The following is an 11,273-nucleotide window of genomic DNA, read 5'->3' as shown; positions in this document are numbered from 1 at the left end:
TGCGAGATGCAGATGATACAACCTTGCTTGCTGAAAGTGAAGAGAACTTAAAATATTTATTGATGAAGATCAAAGAGCACAGCCTTCGTTATGGATTACATCTCAATGTAAAGAAAACAAAAATCCTCACCACTGGACCAATAAACAGCATTCTTATCAACGGAGGGAGAAAGATTGAAGTTGTCAAAGACTCCATTCTTCTTGGATCAACTATCAACACTCATGGAAGTAGCAGTCAACACTCACGGAAGCAGCAGTCAGAGATCAAACAACGTATTGCATTAGGCAAATCTGCTGCACAAGACCTTTTCAAAGTGTTGAAGGGCAAAGATGTCAGCTTGAGGACTAAGGTGCGCCTGACCCAAGCCATGGTATTTTCAATAACCTCAAATGCATGCGAAAGCTGGACAGTGAATAAGGAAGACTGTAGAAAAACGATGCCTCTGAGTTAAGGTGTTGGGGGAGAATATTGAAAGTGCCATGGGCTTCCAAAAGAACCAATAGATCTGTTTTGGAAGAAGCGCTGCCAGAATGCTCTTTGGAGGCCAAGATGGCCAAACTTGTCTCTTATACTTCGGACATATTATCAGTAGGGACCAGTCTTTGGAGAAGGATATCATGTTTAGTAAGGTGGAGGGTCAGAGAAAAAGAGGAAGAGCCCCGAGATGGATTGCTCAAGTGGCAGCATCCATGGACTAAAGCATGGCAATACTAGTGAGGTTGGCCCAGGATCACGCAGCGTTTCGTTCTGCTGTACATAAAGTCGCTATGCGTCGGTGTGGACTCAATGGCGCCTAACAACAAGCCCCGCCCCTCAGATACTACGCCCCTCTCTCGCCCCTCCCAATCTAGTTTGGAGTCTGCCACTCCCGGTGCGTTGGAGGTGCAGGGCCTCGGTCTTGGCTGAGAAAGTCTGTCTATTTTACCGCCGAACAAAATCTAGCACACACCGTCCAATTCTGTTTCTTTTAAGCCTATAGGTTATTTATACAATGTAGATATATTTCATAAGATCGAAAGTGTCAATATTCTTGCCTTCATTTGAAAAACAGAGAGCAGGAGCCGTTGGAATCACATTGGCAATATTTAAGACAGCCCATACGAGACAGGCCGGGTCCTACAGGCCTCGGTCTCCGAGCACAGCTTTTTCCTGCCGCGCATGCCCAGTGAGCCTGACTCGCCATGCCGACTGTCAGTGTGAAGCGCGACTTGCTCTTCCAAGCCCTGGGCCGCACTTACAGTGAGTGTCGGCCCCAAAAGTCTGACCTCTACATCCTCGCAGGCGCCCTCGCAGTGTTCGTGCTGCTTGGCAGCCCTTGTTGGCTCGGGGCGGTTGGGATCTGCACAGGGACGGCTGAGGACCGAGGCGGCCCCTTTGGGTTCCTGCCTCTCTGATGTCGCTTCTCTACCGGCACCGCTACGACTGCCGTTGCATCATCCGCATGTGCCCGCCAGTCGGGTCATTCATGCCGAGAACTCGCGGCGAGCGCCTTCTGCGTGCCTGGCGGGAGCTCTGTGCCCGAGGGTGGACTAGGAGCGAAACCCCGGCGCATCCTGAATGCAGCCAGTTTAGTGCAGCAACGAGTGGTTGGGAGTAGGGGGTTGACGGGAGAGGACTAACAGCAACGCATCTGTTTTTATTGTTTTCTATTAACTTTTACCGAGCGCTTGTTATGTGCCAGGCATTGTTCTAAGCAGTTGGAAATATAACAATGAGCGTGATACATGTTTTGTGGGTTTTTTTCCAATGATGGCGACAGTCATTAACCAACATATTAATGATTTTGGTTATTGTTAAATGCTATGGAAGGAAATAAAACAAGGTTTTTTTTGCTAAGAACAACATTAGATAAGGTGGTAACATTTGAACTGAGACTTGAACGACAAAGGAGTGTTTATTTGGGGGTCACAGTATGCACGCTGCACTTACACTCGTCCTCAGATTTAAAAACGGTGCTACTAGAAATAAGCTTGTGTAGATAAAATTTCCTCTTACCACATAATATAGCAGTTGAAATGACATCTGCGGCACCTCATAATTATCCACTTGTATAGAAGCTGTAGCCACTCACCTTTAAGAGCTTTTTGTTTTCGTGTCTAATGTAATTACAAAGCCCTGGCGCTGTAGATAAGCACTGAACTGTTAACCCTGAGGTCGGTGTTTCATACCCACCAGCTACTCCTTGGAAACCCTATCCAGGGTTGCTATGAGTTGAGACCAACTTGCTGGCACTTAGAACAACAATCACTTTAGTAACGGTTGTACATCTTCCCAGAATAAGATACTTCTCAAATGTTACTTCTGGCTTCTTTTAGTGTTAAGTGCTGTCCAGTCAGTTCCAACCCACATATAGGGACCCTGTACAGGAGTCCTGGTGTGGCGCTGTGGGCTAATGCGTCAGACTGCAAAGTTGTTTGAACTGCAAGGTCGGTGGTTTAAGCTCACCAGATACTCCTTGGCAACGCTATACAGGGTCGCTATAGGTTGGAAATCGACTTGATGGCACCTAACAACAGCAGCAACATAGGGTTTCCAAGGAGCTCTGGTAGCGTAGTGGTTACGAATCGGGCTGCGAACCTTAAGGTCAGCGGTTCGAAACTACCAGCCGCTCCGCGGGAGAAAGATGAGGCTTTCTACTCCCACCCTCGGAAACCCTTAACAACAACAACAACATAGGGTTTCCAAGGAGCAGCTGATGGGTTTGAACTTCCAAGCTTGTGGTTCAAACTGACCTGGCTCATATTGGCTCTAAATGACTCCACAAAGAGCTCTGGTAGCATGGTGATTATGAGTTGATTTACTAACTTCAAATAGACTGAAACTACCAGCCATTCCACTGGAGACAGATGAGGCTCTCTGCTCTTGTAAAGATCTACAACCTCGGAAACCCTATGCAGGGTCACTATGACTTAGAACCGACTCCGCTGCACACCACCACCACCAGCAAATAACTCATGGCACTTAAAAGTCACAGGGTACAGGTGCCCTACAGGGTTTCCAAGTCTTGTAGGTTTGAAACTGACTTTTAGGTTGCCAGCTGAGCAGTTAACCTGTGCCTCCAGGACTCCTTGAAATAAAGTTAGTTTTTAAAAAACCTTTCTAAAAGGTGTTCTTTCAGATACTCCCTATTCTCCACATTTTCTGACGTAGAAAATTCTCCCTGAGTTCCTGAAGTAGCACTCAGCTTGAATTTACTTTTAATTTAATTTTATATTTGTTTTAAAAATCTTTTTGGGATCAGCCTCATCTGTCTCCAGAGGAGCAGCTGGTGGGTTCAAATTACTGAGTTTGTGGTTAGCAGCCCAAGGCTTAGCCCACAGTCCCACCAGAACTCCTATTGTGTTTTTTTTTTTTGTTATGTATAATACTTACTTATGGGCAATAATGAAAGGAGCTCTCGTAGCATAGTGGTTACGAATCCGGCTGCGAACCTGAATCCGACCGCGAGCCTCAAAGTCAGCAGTTTGAAACTACTAGCTGCTCCATGGGAGAAAAATGAGGCTTTCTGCTCCCGTAAAGATTTACAGCCTCAGAAACCCTGTACAGGGTCACTATGAGTCAGAACCGACTTGACAGCACTTAACAACAACATACTGATTTATATTTCTTACCTATTCCTCTAAACCGTAGGGTCACTAAAAGTGTTCAGTATACATGAATTGTGTAGTATGATACATGGCAAATATTTGTTCAAGCCAAATATGAGTATAATAGTATCCAGATTTCCATCTCTGATGGTTTAAGAAATATAAAATGGTGAGATTTACTATTGACTGGCACTCAGTGTTTTAATATATTCCCTAGCTGCCCCTTCCCTTTTTTCACAGTTAGAGATCAGGTAAGCTTGATTTTCCTATTTGTTAGCTATTGGCTCTTTTAAAAACTTCAATCAAAACGATTGATGTTACTGGGCTGTACTTCAGATTGGTAAGAAGTGTTATCAGTAGATGTGTGCTGAGGTTACTTGTTAACTCCTAGTTAAATTGAGTCAGAGCTGGAAAAGCATGTTCATCAAGGAATCTGGTTTCCAAACGGTGTGGCTCCATCTGATTTCTCATTCTTTGTTTTTCTTTTCAGGTCACTTCTCAGTATGCTTTTCAATCCACATTCTCTCTTTTCCCCAGCACCCCCAGGGACTGCTTTTTATCTACCCTAAGCTCTATACTTTCTACCAATCACCTTCTTCACCAGCTCTTTGTTTATGAAGGATTTTTCTCTTTCAACCTATTTTCTGTTATTTGCTCCTTAACTCCTCTGGGTCAGCTTTGATTCCTCATTGTGCCTTTTTACTGCCTTGTTGTTGTTGTTGTTAAGTACCGTGGAGTCGGTTCCGACTCGTAGTGACCCTGCACAGGGTTTCCGAGGCTGTAAATCTTTACGGGAGCAGAACGCCTTTCTCCCGCGGAACCGTTGGTAGTTTCGAACTGTCGTCCATGAGGTTAGCAGCCCGATTCGTAACCACTACGCTACCAGCGCTCCTTTTTTACTGCCTTAATACTCAGATTATTTGGCGGAATCAGAGGGCAACTGTGGTATTCAGACTCCAAGGTGGTCCTCCCAAGGGTCCCCCTCTTCCTGGTATTCACGCCCTCCTACACTGCCAACCAGGATTGGTTGGTGGAACCAATAGCATGAGAGGGAAGTGCTATCACTTCTGAGCTGTTAAAGCCATGGCTCCCTTAAGCATTCTTTGACTTCCCTGGGCTCTTGAATACCTCTGTCATGTGACTATGACTGTCATGTGAGCGACCCTGTAGCAGGCTGGTGTGGGAGGAACTGAAGCCACTTGCGGGGACGGAGGAAAAAAAGGAGCAGGCCTGCCAACAACCAAGAGAGTGCTTGGAAGCAGACCTCAGCTCTCAGCCCTCGCTGTGACTTGAGATGATTACAGTTGCCATGCAAAGTATATGCCCCCTCACCAGCCTCCCAGTTCTAATCACTTCATTTAAATCAGGTCCAGGTGTGGATGAGGCAGCGAAGGTGTGCATCTTTAATACTACCACCTAAAGAACTGTTGTGCCTGGCTTGAGAAACTAAAGAGACAGTTTATTTGCCCTCTGCACAGTCGTGATGTAGGACAAACACTGGACTGCTAATCACAAAGTCAGTCGTTCAAACCCATCAGCCATTCCTTGGAAACCCTATACAGAGTTGCTGTGAGTCAGAACTGACCCGATGGCACTTAACAACAACCACATAGTTAGCAAAGGAACCTTGGTGGTAACAGTTAAGCACTTTGCTGCTAACCGGAAGGTCTGTGGTCGAACACCTGGCTCAAGAAAAGATCTGATGATCTGCTCCCATAAAGGTGGTGGCTGGGTGCTGTCAAGTCGGTTTCGACTGGCAGCGAACCTGCTGTCTAGGATTTCCAAGGTTGTAAATCTTTACGGGAGCAGAAAGCCTCACCTTTCTCTTGCAGAGCAGCTTGTTGTTGACCCTGAGATTAGCAACCACTAATGTACAAAGGATCTGGAGTCAGAAAACCAAAAGGGCAGAACACGCTCAGCATTTCTCAAGCTGTGCGAATTGAAGAAAAAATTCAAGCCTCCATTTCATTATTGAAGGATTCTCTAGGCAAATTATTGAATGTTGCAGAAAGCATCAACAGAAAATGAAGGAATAGAGTCACTGTACCAAATGAAAATGGTTAATGTTCAACCGTTTCAAGAGGTAGCATATGATCAAGAGCCAGTGATCCTGAAGGAGGAAGTCCAAGGTGCATTGAAGGAATTGGCAGAGAACAAGGCTCCAGGAATTAATGGAATAAAAATTGAAATCTTTTAAGGAAGTGAGGCGGCACAGGAGGCACTCACTCATCTCTGCCAAGAAATTTGCAAGACAACTGTCTGGCCGACTGGTTGGAAGAGATCCGTACTTGTGCCCATTCCAAGGAAAGGTGACCCAACGGAATGCGGAAATCATCAGACAATACCTTTGGTATCCCATGCGAGTAAAGTTTTACTAAAGGTAATAAAGAAACAGTTGCAAGCATACATTGACAGAGAACTTCCAGAGGTTCAAGCCAGATTCAGAAGAGGATGTGGAACGAGGGATATCATTGCTGATGTCCGATGGATCTTGGCTGAAAACAGAATATCAGAAGATGTTTACCTGTGCTTTATTGACTAAGCAAAGGCTTTCGATTGTATGGATCATGACAAGCTATGGACAACATTGCAAAGTCCGAGTATTCCTGAACACTTAATTGTGTTCATGAGGAATCTGTACCTGGACCAAGAGGCAGTTGTTCGAACAGAACATGAGAATACTGAATGTTTTAAAATTAAGAAAGGTGTGTGACAGGGTTGTATTCTTTCAACATACTTATTCTATGTGTATGCTGAGCAAATAATCCAAGAAGCTGGATTATATGAAGAAAAACGTGGCATCAGGATTGGAGAAAGACTCATTAACAACCTGTGATATGCAGATGATGCAACCTTGCTTGCTGAAAGTGAAGAGGACCTAAAATACTTACTGATGAAGATCAAAGACCGCAGCCTTTGGTATGGATTGCATCTCGATGTCAAGAAAACAAAAATCCTCACCACGACCAATAAACAACATTTTTATCAATGGAGAAAAGATTGAAGTTGTCAAGGTCTTCATTCTTCTAGGATCAACCATCAACATTCATGGAAGCAGCAGTCAAGAGATCAAATGACATATTAGGCACAAATCTGCTGCATAAGACCTTTTTAAAGTGTTGAAGAGCAAAGATGTCAGCTTGAGGACTAAGGTGCGCCTGACCCAAGCCATGGCATTTTCAATAACCTCATGTGCATGCGAAAGCTGGACAGTGTATAAGGAAGACCGTAGAAGAATTGATGCTTTTGAGTTGTGGTGTTGGAGGAGAATATTGAAAGTGCCATGGGCTGCCAAAAGCACCAACAGATCTGTGTTGGAAGAAGTGCAGCCAGAGTGCTTCTTGGAGGCCAGGATGGCCAAACTTCATCTCTCATACTTGGACATATTGTCAGTAGGGACCAGTCACTTGAGGAAGACCCCCAGTGAGATGGATTAGCCAAGTGGCAGCATCAATGGGCTTAAGCATGGCAACAATTGTGAGGTTGGCCCAGGAGTCGGCAGTGCTTTGTTCTGTTGTGCATAAGGTCGCTATGAGTTGGTAGCAACTCAATAGCACCTAACAACAGTAACAACAATCTATCAGAGCACCTGAAGTGCTCATTAACAATTATTAAATTGAATTAAGTTCAGGAATGTAAAGACCAGCATCTCACTAGAATATACTGATCATGATAAGGTTTGGGCTCAATTTTTGATAACCTGAATATGCTGTCTCCAATAGCAAAACAAAGTGAAATGTAATTTAAAACTAAGAAAAGGATTATTCGTTATTGTTCACTTATGTTTCAGATCATCCTGCCAGGACAATTATCTGCATGATCTCATTTCAGCCTTTCTAGCAGCTCCATGTTCTCAGTGACTACAAAATGCCACTTTACGGATGATGCTCAGAAAGTTACATAAGGAGGGGAGCTCTCAGAACTAATCAGTGAAAGAATCTGAATTCAAACAGATCTATTGGACTCTAAAGACAAGTGTTAGACCGCTTCAGCGAGTCTTAAATAATAGAACTTAACTGCCATTATTCTTTTGTGTTAGATCTGTAATTTGGAGCCTACATTATACGAGTATTTGATCCCTACTTAAGTTGTTTTTCTTCTAAGTAAATGGAAAATTCTCACTGTAGGTAACCTAATCCTGTATTTTATGCTAGTATGTGATGCTGTAAGATCAACACTGTACTGTGAACCACAAGGTTGGCAGTTCAAATTCACCAGCTGCTCCTCAGAAACCCAAAACAGGGTTGCTATGAGTCAGAATCAACTCCACGACACTTTACAACAACAGCAGCAGCAGCAGCATAGGTTAATTAGTTGTTTTTTTTTTTAAATCATGTACTTTTTGTTCGTAAATTGTGATTGCTTGTGTGTGATACTTAACATGTTTGGGTTTAACACAGTAATAGCAAAATACAGTTTCTATCCTATTTTCAATTATGCCAAACAGATTGAAATGAGTAATTTCTTTCTTTTTTTTCCTTTTACCTGCTAGCTGATGAAGAATTTGATGAACTTTGTTTTGAATTTGGCCTGGAACTTGATGAAATTGTAGGTATTGGTTATTTGCTTTTTTCTTAACTAATCTGTGTAAAAACGCATCTTTCAGGTGTTGATTGTTTTTTATCTGTATTGCTTTATACTGAACTAAGATGATGCCCCCGTGGGCTAGGAGATTTCTGTGTTCAGGGTACTAAGTTTCATTTCTAGGAGTTTCTGTTACTTTACTTAGTCTCAGGTGAATGCTGTGGCTATGGGAAGAGCTCTTCAGATAGCCCTAGAACAACGGTGAGCTCTTCAACTGGAATTTACCTCTTAAGCAGGGCCTTTTGCAGAGAAAGCATCCTAGTGGTGTGGTTGTTAAACTGCGTGGCTGCTAACAAAAGGTTGGCGGTTCGAACCCACCAGCTCCTCTGCTCCACGGGGGGAAGCTGTGGTAGCCTGTAGCTATAAAGATTGCGGCCTTGGAAACTATGGGGTGATTCTGCATGTGTTGGAGTTCACTCTAAGACAGTGGGGTTTTCTTTGTGTTTTTTTAAAAGGTTTTTATTGTGGATTAGTGAAAGTTTACAGGGCAGACCATCAGTTTTACATTCAACAAATCATCCACCTTGTTTCAACTACAATGATTATAATTCCCTCTATGTACTATCAGATAACAGTATTTTTCTCTATTGACTTTAGCTGTCTCTCTCTTTTTTTTAAAACACTCATATACAGTAATTTACACCACCAAAGGGCACATTCTGCAAGTCTGCCTCCTGGCAGCTATCTCTTAGTCCCTCTCTTCCCATGAATCTAGAGTCCTCAGCCACTCCCCCTCTCCATGCCCCCATCTCTGCCTCCATCTCTGGCTGCATCTCTGGCTGCTTCTCTGGATAAGGTCCCGCATTCTATTTGTGCGTTCCTCTCTTGATGGTCCTAGGGTCCTCTGTGTCTGGACTGTAAGATTAACCACTCCCGTTTTTGTTACAAAACTTCTACCTTTATAATTGTGACAGTCGCGATTAGTCATGATAACAATTACTCACTACTGAATCATAAGAATCTTGCTGTTGTTGTTGTTGTTAAGTGCCATAGAGTTGATTCCAACCCATAGCAACCCTGTATAGGGTTTCCAAGGAGCAGCAGGTGAGCTTGAACCACTGAACTTGCAGTTCAAATGACTTTGCAGTTTGACGCATTAGCCTATGACACCACACCAGGACTCCAGTAGCTTCAGTTTCTGTGACACATACGGGGATTGAACCCGTGACCTTGGAGTTATTACCACCACACTCTAACCAACTGAGCTAACCGGCCATGGTATAAGAATCTTAGCAGTTATAAATCTTTAAGGGAGCAGAAAGCTTCATCTTTCTTCTGTAGAGCAGCTGGTGAATTCCAACTGAGACCTTGCATTTAGCAGCCCAATATGTAACCCAGTATGCCACCAGAGCGCCTTAACTTCTATGGGCAGTATACTTGAATTACAAATAGTATTGATTACTGATGACATTGTACTAGCAGTAAAGATAATTTAATAGTTACTTTTTTTCACTAAGCTTTCTATCTTAACTGATTTATTCAGCGTTTTCTAATACTATCCAAGTTGTAAGGTTAAAAACGTCTTCAGGCTAACAACAAATATTTATTGTTGTAGGCTGTGTTATAGCTGAAAGCTTTGGATTGGATGTTAGGAAATTGGAGTTGTACTTCTAGCTCCAGTATTTCTTAAGTGTGTGACTGTGGGCAGTTTCTTTGCTTTTCTGAGCCTTGTGCTTCGTCGTTCTAGGTTTTCCTTTTATCTGTGAAATAAGGAGTTTAACTGACGCGATCGCTATAGATTTCTCTGCCCCAAAACATTGGCGGACTTTGGGTTTTGGTGGCACTGGCAGATCCAGTCTTTGAGTATAGCCTCTTCACGAATTGAAATACTGAAAACACACGATTTCAGGGGTGCAAATGCTTAATGCACTTGGCTGCTAACCAAAAGGCTGCGGGTTTGTGTCTACCCATAGGCACCTCAGAAGAAAGGCCTGGTGATCTCCTAAAACAGGAGCCATTGAAAACCCTATTGAACACAGTCTCTGACACACTGATGCCAGCGTGAGTCAGAATCCACTAGACAGCTGGTGTTTACTGGTCGTCTGTTTACAGATGTGTGCATTTCTCAGGTTACCTTATTATCGCCCTTCTTCAGACAGCAGCTTTCTCCTGAACTCCACTACTTGCTGTGAGGTGACTTATCATTCTTTACTACACAATAGTGACCTCTGTGACTGAGTGCAGTCCTGGCGGCACTGTGATGATACAGGCGGCTGCTAACAGAAAGGTCGCGGTTTGACCCTGTAAAGGCTGTAAAGCTTCACAGCCTTGGAAACCCCATGGGGCAATTCCGCTTGGCCCTGGGTGGTCTCTGTGAGTCCTAGAAGACTCAGTGACAGTGGGTTTGTGTTTTTGGTTTTTGGTTGTACATTTTGCTTGAACATTATTTTAATTCTGTTTCTTCCTCTCCCTCTGTCTTCATTGCCCTTCCTCCCCTCAGTTGTTTCTCCTCTCCTTTTCTTAGGGAGCCTGGTAGCTCTGTGTCATAATCACTGGTCTGTGAACCATCAGGCTGGCGGCTTGAGCCCATCAGCTTTGTGGTTCAACGAGGTTTTCTGTTCTTGCAGATGTACACCTTTTTCTCTTTGTCATTTTTTCATTTCCTTAATTTAAAAAATGCGCTTAGTTTGAGATGCCTAGAGGATAGTTTTGGACCTTGGCTCAGCCTTAGAATCATACACCGTGTGGACCTTTTGGTTCCTCCGGTGAGAGTTGGACAAATAGTACTTGTCAACCAAAAGTGAGTCCGCTGCTTACTATGCAAGTATAGATTATAATTCTTAATTTGGTACCTAATTGGAACTTCTCATATTATGGTAGTGGGCGGGCAGTATGTAAAACAGAAGTCATTGTTAGGAAGCCCTTGTTTTTTTGTGTTAAGTGGTTTTGAGTTGGTTCTGACTCCTAGCGTCCCTCTGAACAACAGGACGAAGCCCTGCCTGGTCCTGTGCCATCCTCACACTTGTTATGTGTGAGACCATTATGGCTGTGGCTGTGTCAGTCCATCTTATTGGGAGTTTTTGTCTTTTTCGCTGACCCTCCGGGGCAGGGTGATGTCCTTCTCCAGGGACCAATACCTCTTGACATGTCCACAGTGTGAG

At 43.7% G+C, this 11,273-nt stretch overlaps 1 protein-coding gene and 1 non-coding gene across 2 annotated transcripts in view; one reads left to right on the top strand and one right to left on the bottom strand.

Moving 5' to 3' along the window:
- Nucleotides 1-1,152: 1,152 nt before the first annotated feature.
- The window catches only part of FARSB (phenylalanyl-tRNA synthetase, beta subunit), an 83,518-nt gene continuing 73,397 nt past the window's right edge, over nt 1,153-11,273 (top strand). Inside the window, exons 1-2 of the mRNA XM_006861885.1 lie at nt 1,153-1,240; nt 8,081-8,136. Coding sequence (XP_006861947.1) covers nt 1,183-1,240; nt 8,081-8,136 — 114 coding nt within the window. The 5' untranslated portion in view covers nt 1,153-1,182. The remainder of the gene's footprint in view (nt 1,241-8,080; nt 8,137-11,273) is intronic.
- TRNAI-AAU lies at nt 9,314-9,387 on the bottom strand. The gene has a single exon. It is a non-coding gene; the product is annotated as a tRNA-Ile (tRNA).

The sequence above is a fragment of the Chrysochloris asiatica genome, unplaced genomic scaffold, assembly GCF_000296735.1.
Source record: "Chrysochloris asiatica unplaced genomic scaffold, ChrAsi1.0 scaffold00044, whole genome shotgun sequence".
Classification (NCBI taxonomy): Eukaryota; Metazoa; Chordata; class Mammalia; order Afrosoricida; family Chrysochloridae; genus Chrysochloris; species Chrysochloris asiatica.
The sequence above is the reverse complement of the archived record's forward strand: the minus strand, read 5'-3'. Positions and strand labels throughout refer to the sequence as shown.